The following is a 20,593-nucleotide window of genomic DNA, read 5'->3' as shown; positions in this document are numbered from 1 at the left end:
CGAAAGGCATCTAAGGTTTAATATCTCGAAAATTAGCACCTCAATCGAAAAAATATTTGGTAGGCGTAGTAGCGGACACCTTCCTACATAACTGGTACCAAATAGTTTTTCGTGAAAAAAAACCGCGTTAGATGTCTTTCGCCATACAAACTTCAGGTGGTTAACTCATACTGGCTATTTTTGCATATACGTTCGCGTCTGCTGCTTGTAGGCCAACCACTATTCATTGGTAAAATATTCAAAGATTATAGTCTAACAGTTTTTAATGACACCCTATTTGACGGTAGATCTATCGAATAGAACACGACGTAGACGAAGTGGCTGAAAAAATCGACAAAAAGGGACACGAGCTGCAGATAATGTACATAGTTTATTATGTTTATTTTAATACCAAAGGAATAACTCCATTTCAAACATGAACATTACCAACTTGAGGAAAAACCAATTTCTGTTAAACATTTTTTACGATACCAAATAAGTAGATACCTACAACATTCGTCTTAAAATATTGCAGCTAAAATAAGCGCCGCATTATTCAACATTACCCAATTAGATCCAACCGTCATTGGCACCTTCAGGATTTTTACATCTAACAACTAATAGATTCCGTGCACTCGTGACGCCACTTGATCGCAACTGAATAAATCTACATTGTACGATGCTAAGTTTGGAAGCAAACGCGAGAAAGCAAACCCGTCAATCAGTTGTATCTACAACAACAAGCATACCAAGAAGAGCACCGTCGAGAAAAAGGTCGTAGGTGACTCGCGATAAACGTCGATCGGATATCTAACCATGTAATCCTTCTAGCACCTGTCTGTCTAATTATAATTTGTGCATACCAATGGCACTAAATTTATCTAATTTGGGGTAAATCTATTTTTAGTAATTAGAGCAGTCTAGATATGTTGACGTATTTTCGAGATGTTGAAGACAGCCTTTCAGAAGCTGATTCATAAACTGTATTTTGAATGCTGCAAATCCATATATTTCCTTGACACAAAACATTGAAATTCTAGTTTTGAAGCCAGACATCATCATTATTATTAATTCAAGCTAAGGCCGGGGTTACCTCTGCAGTATGGAAAGATGATCGGTTGTCGGCACCCCGACGTAACTTTCGACAGATAACAGATATGGACATTTTGACATAGGTCATGCTCATTTAAACACTGTTAGTGGATAGACAAACATATTGCAGATTGTTATCAAGAAAACCTATTGAAACCTGATTTGAACGAACCTTCCTGCAGTGTTAAAAAGGGTCATATTGACCCGGATTCGACTTAGCAATATCTCAGGCATTTCTAAGCCAAATTCGCAAGTTTTTTATACCTAAATAATACCTAAATAATCGTCAGCTTTCGAAAAGGAGCTCATATGGTTGATATAATCCTGTAATCGTCGGAGGAAGGATAGTTAGGTGGCAACTTTTATATGGACGAAAATTACACACGAATATTGCACATCTTTGCACATGAACGATTTTATTGCTGTTTTTTTTTCAAAAATGTACCCAATACTATTTCAAAGATGACGAATCATGAATGCAGACAATATTTCTACATATGTTCTAGGTTCTCCAAACCATTCTGGATTTCAGAGCCTTGATCTACCAGGTCAATTACGAAACCCATATACCAATCACTGGGGCCCATACAGGTCCTTAGAGGCCATGCTTATAATTTACGAACTAGATATGTCCAAACCGGATGTTCTATGTTATCCAAATCATTCTTGAGTTCAAACCAATTAATCTACAATGTCAAATAGACTCAATACAAATACAATAGCACAGGCCCTTAGAGGCCCGGTGAATGATTTACGATCTAGGCATGTCCAACCCAGAAGTTCCCCAAATAATTCACTGTGGAGTTCGGACCAATTGGTCTACCAAGTCAGCTGGGCTCGATACAAAGACAATAGTAACCCATGGTGTCCAAACAGGCCCTTAGAGGCCATGCGCATGATTTACGATCTAGATATGTCTAAGCCGGATGTTTTTAGTTCTTCGAATCATTCTTGAGATCAGACCCAATAATCTACCATGTCAACTAAGTTCAATACAAAGCCAATAGCAACTCATACAGGCCCTTAGAGGCCATGTGGATGATATACGATCCAGATATATCGATGATCCAGAAGAAAGGTGTCCATACAGGCTCTTAGAGACCATGTGCATGATTAACGATTCAGATATGTTCAAAGCGGATATCCTAAGTTCTCCAAATCATTCTGGAGTTCAATCCAATTCATCTTTCAAATCAACTGTGCTTGGTACAATCCAGTAGCAATCCACTGGCGCCCAGAGATAATGTGCATTATATCTTTCCAAATCAGATATTCTAATTTGTCCAATTGGTCTATCATAACAATTGTGCTCAGTACAAAACCAATAGCAACTCATGGTGTGGATATGTCAAAATCAAATGTTCTAAATATTTCAAATACATAACTCAAGAAATCAGATAAATTTGGTCTACAAAGCCAACACAGTACAAAACCGATAGCAACCCATCATATTCAGACCACCGTTAGCCTTGCTTACAATTTACAATCAATGTTCGTCCAAATATAATGTTTTGTGCTCTCATATCGTATTAGAACATGTCTAAAGTTTTGTTCATATGTTCATAATAACTTGCTATTGGTCTTGACTGCAAAGATTTGGAGAACTTGGAACGTCGTATTCGGTTATTTCTAAACCATAAACCATGCAAATAATAATCAGGGACCTGTTTGATAAGAAGGAGTCGCTATAGACTTTGTACCGAACGTAGCTAAACAATTTGTCTGAACTACATCTGAACTACGGAATGATTTTGTGAACTAAGATCATCGTTTCTTCATATATTTAAATCGTAAATCGCATGGCTGCTAAAGCCCTATGTGAACAGTGAGCACCATGGGTAGTTTTAGATTTTGTACTGAACCCAATTGACTTAGTGGACCAATTGGTCGGAGCTCCAAAAAGCTTTGAAAAAATTGTCATCGGCGACATGAACGCTCGAACGACAACGATGCATAAACTTTGCAGCCTCCCGCGGAATGGTAGTCTGGTGTACTTTCTTCCCCCGCAAGAATATCCACAAGGCCACATGAAGATCATCTCACCAAGGAACGGAAAATCAAATCGATCACGATTTAATCGACGGTAAATTCTTCTCGACATCACGAACGCCAGCACTTACCGTAGTGCGAATATTGAATCCGACCATTACCTCGTTGCAGTATGCCTGTGCTCAAAACTCTCGACGGTGTACAACACGCGTCGGAGTCGTTTACCGCCGCTTAACATTGGGCGACTACAAGACGGTAGACTAGCCTAAGACTACGCGCAGCAGCTGGAAGTGGCACTCCCAACGGAAGAGTAACTAGGCGCAAGATGAATACACTACTAGGTGTTCCAATCTACCAAATTTATGGAAAGAAGAAGGCCGGGGTGAAAAATTAATTTTTAGTGCATGACGTAAACAAACTCACTTTCTCTCCCATTCTAAAATCCAAGATGGCTGAATCGTGAAATTGGCAAATCGGAACACCTAGTGGTGTATTCATCTTGGCTAGGTGCAGCGTCTCTTGAAGATGGCTGAAGAGATATTCGATCCGCTACTGGAAGCACCGCAACCGATGCACTAGGCACGGTTGCCCCGGAACAAAGCAACGACTGGTATGACGGCGAATGTGAGCAGTTAGTGGAAGAGAAGAATGCAATTGCTGCAACACCGCGCGAGAGCGAACAAGGGCGCGGAACAGAAACTCGAAGCGTCAACAGGAGGATCGAAACCGTGAAGATACGGAACAACTGTACCGCGATAATAACGCACGAAAGTTCTATAAGAAGTTAAACCGTTCACGTAAGTGCCACGTGCCAATGCCCGATATGTGTAAGGACATAAACGGGAACCTTTTTACGACCGAGCGTGAGGTGATCCAAAGGTGGCGGCAGCACTACGAAGAACACCTGAATGGCGATGTGGCAGACAAAGGTGGCGGTATGATAATGTACCTATGTAGGAGAACGCGCGTAGGACATACGACTTCCGGCTCCGGATCTCCAGGAAATCCAGGAGGAGATCGGCCGGCAGAAAAACAACAAAGTCTCTGGTGTTGACCAACAACCAGGAGAGCTATTTGCACACGGTGGTGGGGCACTGGCTAAAGCGCTGCACTGGGTAATTACCAAGGTTTGGGAAGATGAGGTTTTTCCGCAGGAGTGAATGAAAGGTGTCTTGTGCCCCATCTACAAAAAGGGCGATAAGCTGGATTGCAGCAACTACTGCGCAATCACACTACTAAATCCCGCCTACAAGGTACTCTCTCAAATGTTATGCAGTAGACTAACACCAATTGCAAGAGAGTGCGTGGGATAGTACCAAGTGGGATTTATACTGCCGCTAATCGCAAGTCGAGCACATATGTGTATGGCATCCATATACAGATGTGCTCGACTTGCGGTTAGCGGAAGTATAGGAGAACGTTCTACCACGGACCAGGTGTTCGAGGTACGTCAGGAATTGCAGTAGTGCCCTGAATAGAATGTGCCCATGCACACACATCATCTATTCATCGACTTCAAAGCCGCATATGATACAATCGATCGGGACCAGCTATGATACGGTTGATCAAGGCGACGATGAATCGGGTGATGTGCGTTGTTCGAGTTTCAGGGGCATTCTCGAGTCCATTTGAAACGGGCAGAAGGTTACGGCAAGGTGATGGTCTTTCGTGTCTGCTTTTTAACATCGCTTGAGGGGGTAATACGAAGGTCAGGGATCGAAACGAGTGGTACAATTTCCAAGAAGTCAGTCCTGTTATTTGGTTTCGCCGACGACATAGAAATTATGGAACGTAACTTTGAGAAGATGAAGGAAGCCTACATCAGACTGAAGGGCGAAGCTAATTAGTTTGGACTAGTCATCAACACGTCGAAGACGAAGTACATGATAGGAAGATGTCCGTAAGAAGACGATGTAAGCCACCCACCACGAGTTTGTATTGGTGCACAGTGTTTCCTAACCCAGGAATTCGTGATCGAAAATGATTTAGACTTGGAAAGTTGATTATAGAGGCTAAATGATTTCGGAGAAATGTTCCAGTAAAAGAAATGTTCCTCCTAAAAGTGAGATGGAAATTCCCTTTCCTCTAATTGTGAAGATACATTATTGATGTCTTCAAAAATGTTGTGGAAAAAGTTGCTACGAAAAATTTTGCTATATAAACTTTAACTCTATTGGCAATAGAAGTCGAGATATGGGTCGTTATTTATAAACAAACACCAAAAATCAGGTTTTTCACGATACTTTCGTCAATATATTTTTTAGATTTTTTAAATGTTCTACAAAGTTGGTCGTCGCGATACAAAGTTATTGACGATTTTGGTACAAAATTTAGCATTTTGACATTAACTGCATAAATTTAGGGGCAAAGTGAGGCAGAATGTTATTTAGGTAATGGAAAGTATAACTCATGCACGAAGGTGCCGTATGAACATTCTTTTCTTCTTCTTGTTGTTATATATAAAAATGTTGTGCATAACTAAGAAACGGCTTGATGGATTTTCTTCAATCCTTCAGCGAATTTGTTCATCAATATGTCCGACGGATTCACAGAATATGTAAATATTTATATGTAAAAATCTCAGCTAAAATTGAAAAAAATATGACAAATTGAAATTAGAATTTGTATGGGAATTTTTTAAATGTAGATTACAACACGCATCCTCACCTACTGTACAGGACAATACTTAAAGCTTAAAGCCTAGATCATTTAGAAATGGAGCACTTTATTTTAGAGATAGTGGCGTTCCTAGTGGTCGGATATGCAAGTTTTTCACAGCGTTTCATAATGAATCGCCTGCTTTGAGCGTGCTTACAGCGGCACACTAGGAGTTAACTTTCTGAAATCACTATGGCGAAAGGCATCTAAGGTTCGATTTCTCAAAATTAAGCACTTTCATCAAAAAAATATTTGGTAGGCATGGTAGCGGGCACCTTCCTACATAATCGGTACCAAATAGTTTTTCATGAAAAGTTTCTTATTTTGAGAAAACCCGCGTTAGATGACTTTTGCCATACAAATTTCTGGCGGTTAACTCTTGCTGGCTATTTTGCGTATATACTATAGCGCCTGGATGTGACAGCGGCGGTAGAAAATCACCCACTGCCAATAATTCTCGCTTAACTTTTCAAAAGGACCTAAGTAACATTTTTTCATGAATTAATTTGAATAGCGCAATCAACAGAACAACATGGAAGCTTTTGATTGCAGTACTCAAATTATTTCATGAAAAAAAATGTTACTTAGGTCCTTTTGAAAAGTTAAGCGAGAATTCATTAGTAAACCATTCTTTTGGGTCTATTTTTTCACAGGTTGAAACTAACTAACACGCATTTTAAAGTGCCCCATTTCAAAATGATCTAGTCTTTATTTACACACTATTATAAGCTCATAAGAAATGCAATAATAGAATCCATATAGGTATTGTGATATAAAATAAAAATAGATCAATAAGTTTAGTAAATGCTACATTATGGACATCTGATTTATTAAATCGACCAAAACGTCTCTAATGGTGTCAGGAGACATGGAACATTCAGACGATCGCCGAGATACGGCAGCTGCCTTTTCTGTGGCATCTCGCAGAATTTCAGAGAGCACGGCACGCACAATTTGCGAAGGTTTCTGCAACATCAACGAACCCCTGGCGGACGGTTGCTCAGGAGCGCCCTCCAGCAATTTGGCCAACTCTTCCAGATAAATACGCATGGTAGTACAAAGATCTTCTACGTCGATTGGAAACTCCGACTGGGTTTGTCTGGGGTTGAGCACGATCGAGTAGGAGGAGTTGTTCCACGCGTGTCGCAACAGATGGCCGGACGACAAGTACAGACTGTTACTGATTTCTGGTTTATCTGTATCTGGATAGAACAATGTCCGAACTACTTGCGTCGTGTTCTGAAGACTACCGTTGATGTCGACAGGAGATCCTTGGGAAATTTGATACAGAGAATGCCCGATGCGTCCTTCAATGTCGATTGTCCTCGTATGAATTTCACCCACGAAACCCGTGAAAACCAAGTACCGCATGAAAAGAACGTTCAATCCATCCGACACCAGAGGCCCGTCCTCGCCGGCACTGAGTGTGCCTTCGAAGCATTCGCACTTGTCGGCCACAGTTTCCTGGCGGAAAGCTGTTACGCTGTGATCTTCCTCAAAATACAGCTGCAATTGCTTTTCCTGCAACGAATCCATACGATAGAACAGTTGTTCTATGTTTGAGTCATAATTATTTATTTTACAGACGGAGAAATAATAGCAGGGCTGGTAGCGGGTAGTTTATGAGCAGCTCTATATAGATACAAGACTAAAAGAAAAAACCCTGAAAAATCCATCTAGCGGTGTTGGTGCCTTTCTCGTACAAAAAATATAAATGAGCATTTTTTTTGCGTGTTTTGGGCAAAAAAAATAGTATTTTGGCCATAACTTCTGATCCCATAGTCCGATCAGGCCAATTTTCAATAGCAAACAATGGGACAAGATTTCCCATCGAAGCCTGAAAGTGAAACCTGTTGCAAGTAATGACAATGCTAAGTTCCAAAAAGTGGGTCTTCGGGACTTCTATCAAAAGTTCGTTTTTGGAGTGATCGTATAACCTTTAGGTACAACTTTGTTGTACGAGAAAGGCAAACAAAATAATAGAAAGTGTTTAGGCTTAGGATTGCCAATCCTGAGATGGCAAGTGCAATTCTCGGTCCGGTCTAGGATGTTTTCGGGTTGGAAACATTCACAACTTCCTGGGCATATCCATTGTACTTGCCATACAAGATACATACTAGAGTGGGGCGTCATGGTAATTTTTTCAAATCAATGGTTTTTCGAAGCCATTCTGGGTCCTGAACAACTGTGCCGAATTTGGGACCGATTGGTTGCTTCCTCGCTTTCCGCATCGCGTTTGAAGTTTGTATGGAAATTAGTATGGGAGAATGTATATTTTTGCATTTCTACTATAGTTAAACCTCCATGAGTCGATGTTCTATGACTCGATATCGACTCATGGAAGCAAATTATTCCATACTAAAAAATATTTTCTGGGTTACTGTGATGGTCCTTCCAAAGAGCTTTCCAAGGATTTTCTATTCTACATCTCGATATTTCTATGAGTCGATGATCCCTTCAATATCGACTCATGGAGATTTGACTGTAATAGAGGTTTCAGTTCATCGTAAACCAAGTGGCACATTGCGGTAAAGTATAACCCAACGGATGCAGAAAAACTTTGCTGAAGAAGGCACGTTGCTGGAACGTCCACGAAAAAAGTTATAACGCTTCGAAGATTGAGTGTTCGAACCGTATGCAAAAAATCATTTATTCTGCCAGCACTGCCGAAATACGTGGAGCAATAGTTTAACTGAGTGTTATTTTAAAACTATTGATTTTATAGGACTTTAGAGCTAATGGGAAATATTCGGAATGATTTCACAAAGTAAAAATTCCGACTAGAAGGAAAATGGGTTTTGCCCTCTGACAATTACAGGTTTCCGGTTGTGCTGGCAGAAACATTGATTTCTTTCATATGGTTTGAACAATCAATTTTCGAAACGTAATAACATTTTTTGTAGACCTTCCAGTTGCGCACCTTCTTCGGCAAAGTCTTTCGGCATCTTCCAGGCTATATGCTAACGTATTGAGTCACGTGATTGATGATAAATTGAAGCTGCTAAGAGCAAAAATGTTAAAAAGTACGTTTTCCCATACTGATCTCCATGTAAATTTAAAACGCGATGCGGCATGCGAGGTCGCAACCAATCGAGCCCATATTTTGCACAGAAAAACCTTGATCTCACTTGATTGGATGAAGTTTACGTTTTTTCATACAACTGCGCCCCACTCTAATACATACTCATGCAATGGCGGGCATAGAAAAGCATTCAATTAATAACTGAGGAAATGCTAATAGAATACTAAGTTGAAAAGCAGGCCAAGTTCCAGTTGGAATGTAGAGCCTTAGAGAGAGTTTGATAAAGAAGCCTTTAATTTTACATCCAACTTTTTTTGTACGCAATATTGAATACAAGCTCCATAGTAACGACAACTTGTAATTTTGGAAAGTTATAAAAACACCAAAATCTTTAAAATCGGTTGAAAGACGATTGAGTTATTAGCCCATACTTCCTGACCACTTTTCGTGACGGTCTCAAATTTGAAACTGCAGAATGACCCCCATATGCTCCGGAAAGACGTAATCCTACGTCAAAAAAATGAGTCGATTCGAACGGAACCTTTTTGTTACATCATACATACTGTAACATTTTTATACTGTGTGGGACAGCTATGCGTATAACGGCAGTGTAAACACTTTGAAAGTACACATTTACGGTTAAAATCATCATTAAATTAGGAAGTTTTCTTAGAAGGAGCAAATTTTCCAGAGATCAGGCTAATTGACGCTCCACTGTCGATCTAACATTTTTAAAAGCCCCGTCATATTGATGTACACAATTCATTAGTAAGTAGAAACGTAGTCCATTCTAATTGAACTGCTATGTTATTATTGATTTGTTTATAAGCTTCTCGTCATACCAAACCATTCAAAACTAGCTCATTCTGTCAGAAATCACACCCTCATGTTACAGTCAAACCTCCATGAGTCGATATTGAAGGGACCATCGACTCATGGAAATATCGAGATGAGGAATAGCAAATCTTTGGAAAGCCGTTTGAAGGGACCATCACAGTAACCCAGAAAATATTTTTTAATATGGCATAATTTGCTTCCATGAGTCGATATCGAGTCATAGAACATCGACTCATGGAGGTTTGACTGTAATACATAGATTAAAATTATTATATTAAGCCATCGAACGTGTGCCAATTCGCTGTTTCTGTGTGGCCTTATAATAGCATTCCAACGGAATCCAACAATTGTTTTCAGCACTATCTCGTTTTTGGTAGCAGTCGATCAATTATCGATCGGAAAAACATGAAACGATAATAATTAGGTAGATATAAGTAATAAGGTAACCTTAAGATATTGAGTTTGTCGTACGTCTTACAGCCAAGCAAAACGTTTAAAGCGTTTCAACTTTGTCAACGTTTGCTCACAGAGATTTAGACTGTATTCGCTGTAAGAGTGGAACATGAGCTTAAATAGGAAAATTACAATAAAAAGCTTGAAGAAAAAAACAATAATACTAGCGTTTTTGCTATAAATGCCGCAATTTTTAGCAATGTATTTAAGAAAAAAATCTTGATTTTATTGCTTTTAGTTTTAATAAAGCTTTATTTTTAGTTTTAGACTTTAACACACGCAGCTTATGTGTATAATCACATATATATGACACAGTGTCCATATTATTGCAGACACTGGAAACAATTTCGATAAAAATGTATTGTTCAAAAATCACTAACGCAATCTGTTGCTAACACTGTTTTCAGCCAAATAGGAATCAGGAATTTCAATCTGTTTGTCTATGCTACATAGACTCCTATTATTTATGTGTTTGAAATGAACAGAACAAAAAAAAATATGTTTTTATACTTTTCAATCTGTGTCTACACTTTTACGATACTCAGCACACGGTTCGCAACCAGCCCTGTATCAGCACAAACCACGGACAAAGTTGTATTAATTCCTTATCAGCTCCCCCACACCGTACCTGTTTCAAATCGCCAGCCAGAACCGTCTCACACTTTCTCTCCTGAAATGGGTTAAACTGTTTATCGGTCAAGGCCAGCAGTTCACAACGAGCCGTCCTATCCTCACCCATGACAAAATGAGAGCTGCAAAAAACGGCAACCACCTCGTCGGCAATAGTTTCCACCTGCACCGCCAATCCGCCGACGATTTGGTCGTCGCTCGTGCTTATCAGCAGCATCTCATTGAAGCACAGCTTGTCGATAACCTCCGATGATAAGCCCTGGCGCAGGAGATCTTCCAGCCGTGTGTACGACGGAATTTCCGGAATGTCGCTCAGCGATTCACTAAATGCCGCAGAAATGCACTCGTCCTTTTCCGGACTTTTCATGAAAAACTCCTCCGGTACGGGAAACAGACATTGCTCAATTTCCAAAATTTGTTGGCCCATGGGCATTTGCAGCATTTGCGCCGTGGACGCAGTATTTGTGGAACAGCTGGTTGAACTTGATTGAGACATTTTGATTTTGGAGCAGTTTCTAAAAAAATACTCAGAGAGGAAAATTTTCCACGTCCAAACTACTTGGATGCACAGTTGCGAGTGAAGTGTGATTCGAAGCAGACACATACGAGACCGACCTTCCACTAACATTTGGCTGCTAATGATGCGGCGGCTGAGGCGTAGATATAGTGGCAGATGGTGCCGCGTATTATATTTAGACTTCTATCGCATTCGTCGTGCACTAAACAAACTTGCCAGAGGTTGAAATCAATCGTTCAACGTTTATTACTCATAATATCACTAATTGAATAATGTCTAGAACTAATGCAGATTCCTCATTATGCATTTGCACACCAGAATGGCCGATTGGTCAAATTCGAGTTGGTTCAATTGGAGTATAACTTTGCACGCGTGCATGGGTTAAGAAGCTGGGTATTTTCCACGAGTGACTCAGAAGTAATGTTTCAGTAAAGCATATTCATATTGGGGAGCTTTGGGTATACATGATTTTGGAAGCATACATTTGTAAGCAAGTTACTGCTAAAGCCAGCACATAAGATAAGCTTTCCTGCACCATATAAGGGAGTTGTTTTTGGTGAAAAAAAAAACAACATAAATCTCTTTCTCGATGCAATCATTTGATTTCGACATAGGGGAACTGTACCGGTTTTGGCCATGTTCCTAATTTGGCCAATTTTGCGAATAACTACAAAAATAAAGCAATTTGCAAAGGTTTCATTAGTTCCAACAAGACATATATCCCTCATGCTTCAACGCTGCTTTCAACTGAACGATTATTTTGGAAAAATATGTAATTTTCAGGGTTGGCCAAAATAGGCACTAAGTTGGCCAAAACCGGTGCACTTCCCCTAGTGCGATATCAGGTGTTCCATGTTTTCAACCTTCCGCAGCTCGCTTCAACTTTCATAACCAGGGAATCAATTTTCGAGAAACGCCTAACAATATACCCTTTGTCGTCAACAGAGTTTGTTATTGACAAACGCATCACACAACAAGCCTTTATCAGAACCCGAACATAATATAACAAGAATTGTTTGCCTTGCATGCTCTGAAAATTCCGAGAATACGACGCTAATTTTGTAACCATAGTTAGATTCTCGAATATTTTCATAAAACCAGAAACTGTGATAGCATAAAACCGAAATTTGCTGTAGAGATAATGAAAAATAACGGGATGAAAAGTTAGCAACAAAATTTACTTCTTTTTTGTTGCTGACAAAATTTTTCGGATCTTTGTCTTTATTATCTCCGACAAAAACAAAGCTTTGTCGTTGGTTCTCTTTTGTCGCTTGTTTCGCTTGCGCATTCAAGAAAAATTGATTCCCTGTTCATAACACAAGAAATCGCGTGTTGTAAAAAGTACAACAGTCCGAAAATCCATTATTTTGAAGCCAAATAAAATGATATCAACGTGATTTTTTCAGGAAAATAATAAAGGGGATATATACTCTTATCGAGGACATTTTTTCAATTCAAAGGATCTTCTGCTGGTCCTTCGGAAGATCCGGAAGATCGCCACGGTGGGTTCGCGAAAATTGTTCGAATTCAAGCAGGAAGCTTAAGCGCCACCTCGATAGAGGACTTCCCGTTCATGTTAAATTGTTGCCCGGAAGAAACCTTCGAAGGAAGGTTCCAAGAACAATTTCGCAAACTCCACTTTCCTAGCGACTTACTCAAAATTCATCAACTAGAGCGAACATTACTGACACGACCCTAACGCAACGTTTCAAAGACGAATTTCTCCCATAAAAGTTCAATTTCATCATCGGAAGTTCCACTACTTGTACCTAGGTGGCGACCGTCTCGAAAGCTTGAACGGTTTCATTCACAACCAATGAATTACCAACGAAGAATCGCAGAAAGGAGAGAGCCCAAAGATCATTAACAGCGGGAAGAATATTGCGGAAAATAGGGGGAGGGATTACAATTTCAAGATCATTTTCACATTGCTAGCTTTATTGTCTATTTCTATTAACTTTAGGCCTAACGATCAACCCCTATATTTGCGTGCTCTCTACCCTACACTTCCACACTCTAACAATGGCGTCACATGTGCACATATTCTACTCACGCTTTACGCTTCCGCATTCTATTGTCGGCGGGCCGGCATTGTTCGCTCACCTTCCTCTATTGCACGACGGCGTGACTTGGGTCCCTTTGTTCGTCGACTTGGCTTTGCTCCCGATAGCGTGGGAACCGCTATTGTTCGCAGACCGGCATGGGGATTCAAAACGGCCCCGGTTACGGTTATATTCGCACTACGGAGGTTCACAGGTGGGATCACTCACTCACGTGGACGTGGATGCGGGATGATGTTGGGTGCGATATGAACGGCGCAGCTCCTTCTGCCACCTATGGATGTGGGCCGGCGGTTCGCCTGGTGGATGTTCACGACGGTTGTTTCACGAGGTGCCTATATCTGAAACATAAAGCCGTCGAACGGCTGTTCGACAAATAAAGGGTTAAGAGAGCAACGCAACATCACTAAGCACGACTTCAATACCTTTCTTGACTTTTCTTGGCTCACACTATAATGAACAATCGGCACTTGAGTAAACTAACTAATCCTGCAAAATTTAAACTGTTATTCACTGAGCTACCTCCTTTTTCAATTTATCTCACTTTTGAGAAATCGCGGTTCACGGGAAAAACTTTTGAAACGTTTGAACTATAACCAGGGGTGACATTGCGCATCTCGAATCGAATCACTCGATTTGTACGTTTTTGAATTCGTTTCGAAAAAATTGCGGCATTATGTATTTCGTTCGACTGCATTCAGTCGCAGTACAAGATTTCGAATGGTGCTGTACTAGCTCAATCGAGTGTGTTCTGTCAAACGAAATGTAAACAGAGAGAATAAGAGATAGTTGTCTCCGTATTTAGTATGCCGCCCGCTGGAGAGACAACCTTCAGCGCATGGCGAATGTGAGTGAACAGAGAGAATAAGAGTAATTTCATCTGCGTGTAGCATGTTGCCTGTTGGAAAGGCATCCTTCAGGGCATGAATGTGCAGTTAATTTATAAACTAGCAAATTGTGCTCAATTACTATAAAAAGCAATGTTATTTATTGAACAGTTGCAGATTGTTTTATAAATTGAGATATTGTTACGACATAAATTATAAATTTTATGTTTATTCGAGTTTATGCCACAGATCCAATGTTGAGTTAAACAGCGGGCTTGGTAGTCATATGGCTACTGCTTCTGCCTCATACGCAGGAGGTCGTGGGTTCAATCCCAGGTCCGTTCCATTCTCCTACTTTGTATCTTTCTCTTTATTTCTCATGTTCTAGCAATCGCTAGAACTGGAAATGGACTTCCATACCGTTTCCTTTATTATTCCTATACCTTCAACTTAAGTATTCTAACAGTAATCTGCTAGAATTGGAAATGAACTATAGAGCTCGTTTCCTACATCCAATTAGAAATTACATCAGTTACCTTCTCCTATCTATCACATTGGCAGCTCGTTAACCAAGACGGACCTCCAACCTAACCCAGAAATTCCAACAAATTCCGCATGAACTCGTGGCAAGTGCAGAGGTATATTCGGCTTGCAGTGGGCGAGTGATTGCATCATCATTTCCTCCCCCTTCCCTACATTGACTTGTATTCTGACGTGGCAGGCGCCAGTAGGACCTAGCAAATGAGATCACCTGGGGTGGCATTGCGCTTCTCGAATCGAATCACTCGATTCGTATGTTTTTGCATTCGTTTCGAAAAAATTGCGGCATTATGTATTTCGTTCGACTTCATTCAGTCGCAGTACAAGATTTCGAATGGTGCTTTACCAGCTTAATCGAGTATGTTCTGTCAAACGAAATGTAAACAGAGAGAATAAGAGATAGCTCTCTCCGTGTTTAGTATGCCGCCCATTGGAGAGTCAAACTTCAGTTTATGGCGAATGTGAGTAAACAGAGAGAATAAGAGTTATTTCACCTGCGTGTGACATGCTGCCTGTTGGAAAGGCATCCTTCAGGGCATGAATTGGCAGTTAATTTACAAACAAACAAATTGTGCTCAATGACTATAAAAAGCAATATTATTTATTGAGCAGTTGCTACTGATTAAAATATTATGCCGATACGATATGTTTTGTAAATTGTGTTGTAACACAAATTATAAGTTTTATGTTTATTCGAGTTTATGCCATAGATACAAGTTTAAGCTAAATCATTTAAAGCTAAAGAAGGATTCGATAATAAATTACATTGATGTTTCCATGTGTTTAAGTTAAACGCACTTGGGTCATCTCTTGCGCGTTTTTTATTTAACTAAACTATTTTTACGTAGATTTTGGAATCTACACGTTTTTACTCATATTTTCTCTATAGATTTTTCACGTGGTTTATCGAAATCGTCAAGAAATACGTGAAACCTGCAAAAAAACAATTTTAGTTGAAGTCGTTTTTACGCGGATTTCGGGATAATTAGAGATTGCATATTGTCGGGAAACGATAAAAGTACGTATACTAATGACATTCTTTCCTTCAAGATACAATAATGAAACATTTATTCTCTTCCCGTACAGAAATAATAACAAATATAATCAAATCTTTCAGCAGACTCTTGAACAACATTCGAAAGCTATAAAGGTGACGAGCGTTTTTCATTCGACTCGAGTCGTTTTTCAGTGTGCTATTTTTGTTTCTGCTTATTTCTATGACTTTCTGATATCTCAGCAAGAAAAAACAATTGAATTGAAGTAAGTTTAGCAAAACAGGTGCAAAGAATGGCTATTTGAACACATGAAAAAAATCCCTGTCCGGACCCGGGGGACAGCTACTGGATACAGAAATTGATTTTACACCATATATACATTAAATATCTATCCAATCAGCCGGTAAGACGCGCGGCTACAAAGCAAGACCATGCTGAGGGTTCGATTCCCGATGCCGGTCTTGGCAATTTTCGGATTGGAAATTCTCTCTACTTCCCTGGGCATAAAAGTATCATCGTGTATCATCCGCAACATCCAAAGCCGGACAGTCGTCGTCCGGAAAAAAGCGGGAACCCCGGAAATGGCGACTAAAGTTCTGCAAGTGAACCTCCACCATGCTGAGAGCGCCACGGGTGTGCTCTGTCGGAGGTTCACCAAAGAGAATTTAACCGTGGCCCTCATTCAAGAGCCATGGGTCAATAAATCCAGAATACAAGGTATTCCACAACACTCATGTAAGTTGGTATATGATGACAGCCAGCTTTCTCATAGAGCGGCTATTTTATTACATAACAACTGTAAATACTTTCCTATTTCAGAATTCATAAAAAGGGACATCGTAGCGGTCAGGATGGAGGTACCTTCCGCCAGAGGGAGTAGAGAGATCTTGGTGGTCTCGGCATACTTCCCAGGTGACGTGGACGAAATCCCTCCTCCAGAAATAGCTGCGCTCGTAGCCTACAGCCACCGACACAACATCCCCTTCGTCATAGGGTGCGACGCAAATGCACATCACACCGTATGGGGAAGTACCAATATAAACACCAGAGGTGAGTACCTGTTACAGTTTCTCTCTTCCAAGAACATTCACATTTGTAATGTTGGTGACAAGCCCACGTTTGAAAACTCCATTCGTCAGGAAGTTTTGGACTTGACTCTATGTAGTCGGTCTATCTCTGATAAAATAACAAACTGGCATGTTTCTGAAGAAATATCAATGTCAGACCATAAACACATCATCTTCGAATGGGAAGGGGGTCTAACGATGGAAAAAACGTTTAAAGATCCTAAGAAAACTGATTGGGAATCCTACTCAGCTATCCTACGATCCGAAGAGTACATCATAGAAAGTCACATCAAGTCCATAACACAATTGGAAGATGCGTCCAAATCCATTAAAAACAAAATCCTTAACGCCTACCAAGAGAGCTGTCCAACTAAATCAACTAGTTCGAATAGAGACGTTCCATGGTGGAATAAAACTCTTGAGAAGCTTAGGAAAACTGCGCGTAGGGAGTTCAACCGTGCTAAGCGAACCGGCGATTGGAGCCTATACAGAAAGGCCCTGACAAACTACAACAAAGAAATAAGGTCAGCCAAACGGAAATCGTGGATTCTAATGTGTGAAAGCATAGAGAATACACCCGTAGTGGCCAGACTCCAAAAAACTCTTTCAAAAGACCACTCCAATGGTGTGGGTAGCCTCCGAAAGACGGATGGTTCGCTCACTGTAGAGCCTAGCGATACACTGAGCGAATTGTTAAAGATCCACTTCCCTGATTCAATCCCTGAGTCGAGCATCGGCGACCAAGGCACTGGAATTGCTGTCTCAGATCCACAAGAGATCCAATCATGGGTTTCTGGATCTAAAAAGACGCAATAAAGGTTGCAAAGGAAGCTTTCACTCGGGCCAGGGTTGAGAGGGCTGTGAGATCTTTCGAGCCATTAAGTCTCCTGGCATGGATGGAATATTCCCAGCGTTGATCCAAAAGAGGAGAAAACACTGGTTCCACCCTTGGTTGAGATTTTTAAGGCGAGCCTGCTCTTGGGGCACATACCTCACGATTGGCGTCAAATCCGGGCTGTCTTCATTCCGCAGGCAGACAAGAGACATAACACCAACCCAAAAGCATTCAGGCCGATAAGTTTATCCTCTGTAATGCTCAAAATTATGGAAAAGGTACTATGCGAGTACATAAATCACAAATTTATGAAAGCAATGCCTTTGTCAAAAACCAATTCGCTTATCAAAGTGGAAAATCTACGATCTCGGCACTACATACGGTAGTTCAAAAATCGAAAAACACTTAATGCAAAAGAAATTGCTCTTGTAGCATTTCTTGATATTGAGGGCGCATTCGATAACGCTTCTTATTCGTCTATAGGGTCAGCAATGTTGAGGAGAAAATTCGACCCATGCATTGTTACCTGGGTACATGCTATGCTAGCTAATCGGAAAATCTCCTCTGAGCTTAGCGGTTCATACATCACTGTTAAAGCAACAAGGGGGTGTCCGCAAGGCGGAGTGCTTTCTCCTTTGTTGTGGTCACTGGTGGTGGATGAGCTTCTAGACAGCTTAGAGAGAAGAGGCTTCGAAGTGGTTGGATATGCTGATGACGTTGTCATTATTGTACGAGGCAAATTCGAAAGTGTTATCGTGGAAAGAATCTGCCCTAAATCACACTTTTTCCTGGTGTCAAAAGTATCAACTAGGCATAAATCCTACAAAAACTTCCATTATCCCTTTCACCAAACGGAGAAAGGTACAACTGAAACCCCTTTTCTTGAATCAAACACAATTAGTTTATTCAAGTGAAGTAAAATATCTAGGTGTCATACTCGACGCAAAGCTTAATTGGAACTCTCATCTCCAATCAGTTGTGCAGAAAGGTCTCAATACACTTTGGGTTTGTTCAAAAACCCTTGGTAAAAGATGGGGCCTAAAACCAAGTATGATCATGTGGATATATAAAACCATTGTCCGTCCCAGGACAACTTACGCTTCCTTTGTCTGGTGGCCTAAAACTAATGAGGCTGCTGCAAGGGCTAAGCTCAACAAAATCCAACGCACCGCTTGCATTGCCATCACTGGTGCAGTTCGTAGTACACCCACTTTGGCCCTAGACGCAATGCTTCACCTGCCCCGGTTAGATCAATTCATAAAGCTGGAAGCGGAAAAAAGTGCTCTAAGGTTAAAGAGAACAAAAACACTGCTGTCGGGAGACCTTACGGGTCACCTCAGCATATTAAATGAATTTGCCATAAATCCCGCAATAGGAATTTGTAGTGACTGGATGGAAACGGTGTTCATTCCTTCCCGCCAGGAGTGGAAAGGAGGTGGACCCAGCGTTCCAACAGGCTCTATAAATTTCTTCACAGATGGTTCGAAAATGAATAATCTGACAGGATCCGGAATCTATGGCCCTAAAACAAAAATTTCTGTCCACTTAGGACAGTGGCCCACAGTATTTCAGGCGGAAATATATGCAATATTAGAATGCGTGTTATTATGCCTGAGGGATCTCAACATCTACACCGGTCTAATAACTGGACACTGCCCCTGCAGATACCATCTACAAAAGATCGGAGCAATCCAAACCTCAAATTGCCGCTTCTGTGACGAGGAGAGAGAAACATCAGAACACATCCTCTGCTATTGCAGTGCACTCACCCAACGTAGGTTCAGGCCTTTTTAGGGCCTGCTGACATATGGATCTTATCCCCCAAGGATGTGGTTGGCTTCATAAAGCTAGTCTCGCCAGAATGGGGGAGTCACATACTGTAACTCAGGATCTCTATTCATCAATAATAGATGGTCTTGAGTTCAGTCGATACCAAGGTATCTCAGTGACAAACATGTTACTGAGATAACTTGCGTATTTCACAGCAAAAGGGTATATCACAATAGTCCTAAAATCTGGACGCAGTGATCTTCACCCGACAAACGAGGATCATCGTGCTAGCCTCATGATATACGAATGCAAAAATGGTAACCTGGCTTAGAAACCTCGCAGTTAATAACTGTGGAAGTGCTTAATGAACACTAAGCTGCGAGGCGGTTAATAACTGTGGAAGTGCTTAATGAACACTAAGCTGCGAGGCGGCTCTGTCCCAGTGTGGGGATGTAATGCCCAATAAGAAGAACATCTATCCAATCATGATCGCAATTTGAAATATGCCTAATATTGAACAACTCGACATAATCAGAATGCATTCGATTGATATTAATATTGTTGATTCAAACCTTCTAAAATAAGGCGAAATATGATTTTTTGACATTTTTGTTCAATTTCAAATTTTGTACAAAGTTTACAACATGACGATCTGATATTCCCAGGCTACTGTCATGCTATTGTTTGGCCCATCGCCAAATCGTATGACAGCGGTCTATGTCTATTGATGATGATGACACCGCGCTTGTCACAGGGTCGGATATTCCATACAGAGGTAAAGGACTTTTCAATAGCTTTCTTTTGTACTACGTAAGATAATGGAGGGATCTCTGCAAGTGCCGTTTTGAGATGTGTCCGGTATTGGGAGGTGTCCGGCGCTGGGGGATCTCCCCCTATACTAATGACATTCTTACCTTCAAGATAATGAAAAACTTTTAGCAAGAAACGACTCTCGAACAACATTCGAAAGCTATAAAGGTGACGCGTGTTTTTCATTCAACTTGAGTCGTTTTTCAGTGTGCTAACGAGTTTCCATAATACCAAAACATCTCGTAATTCTTGTACCTCCTCGTGCATACTCGAACGATGAGTCGTTTTCGAGATCGAATCGAAAGCCGTAATGCCAAACATGTTCGAATCGATAGAAATACGTTCGAATCGAGATGCGCAATGCCACCCCGAAAAGTGAAATGGAATTTTGGAGCCCTCAGATTAAGGGTCTGTCTCATTTGAAGAATCAAACTTAAAAGTGACAATTCGAAAATTAAAAAATCACCCCGTTATAAGAATGGCTGGTGCTACCCAGCAATTCCAATAGGACA

General features: G+C 40.7%; 1 protein-coding gene across 1 annotated transcript; it reads right to left on the bottom strand.

Annotated features, from left to right (window-relative positions):
* Nucleotides 1–6,517: 6,517 nt before the first annotated feature.
* Nucleotides 6,518–11,325, bottom strand: LOC134212038 (uncharacterized). Its single transcript, XM_062689535.1, has 2 exons — nucleotides 10,659–11,325; nucleotides 6,518–7,239 (listed from the first exon to the last, which is right to left on the bottom strand). Exons 1-2 carry the CDS (start codon nucleotides 11,286–11,288, stop codon nucleotides 6,526–6,528), a joined length of 1,344 nt encoding a protein of 447 aa, XP_062545519.1. The 5' UTR covers nucleotides 11,289–11,325; the 3' UTR covers nucleotides 6,518–6,525.
* Nucleotides 11,326–20,593: the final 9,268 nt, after the last annotated feature.

Source organism: Armigeres subalbatus, chromosome 2 (genome assembly GCF_024139115.2).
Source record: "Armigeres subalbatus isolate Guangzhou_Male chromosome 2, GZ_Asu_2, whole genome shotgun sequence".
Taxonomy (NCBI): Eukaryota; Metazoa; Arthropoda; class Insecta; order Diptera; family Culicidae; genus Armigeres; species Armigeres subalbatus.
This window is presented reverse-complemented; position numbering and strand designations above follow the sequence as displayed.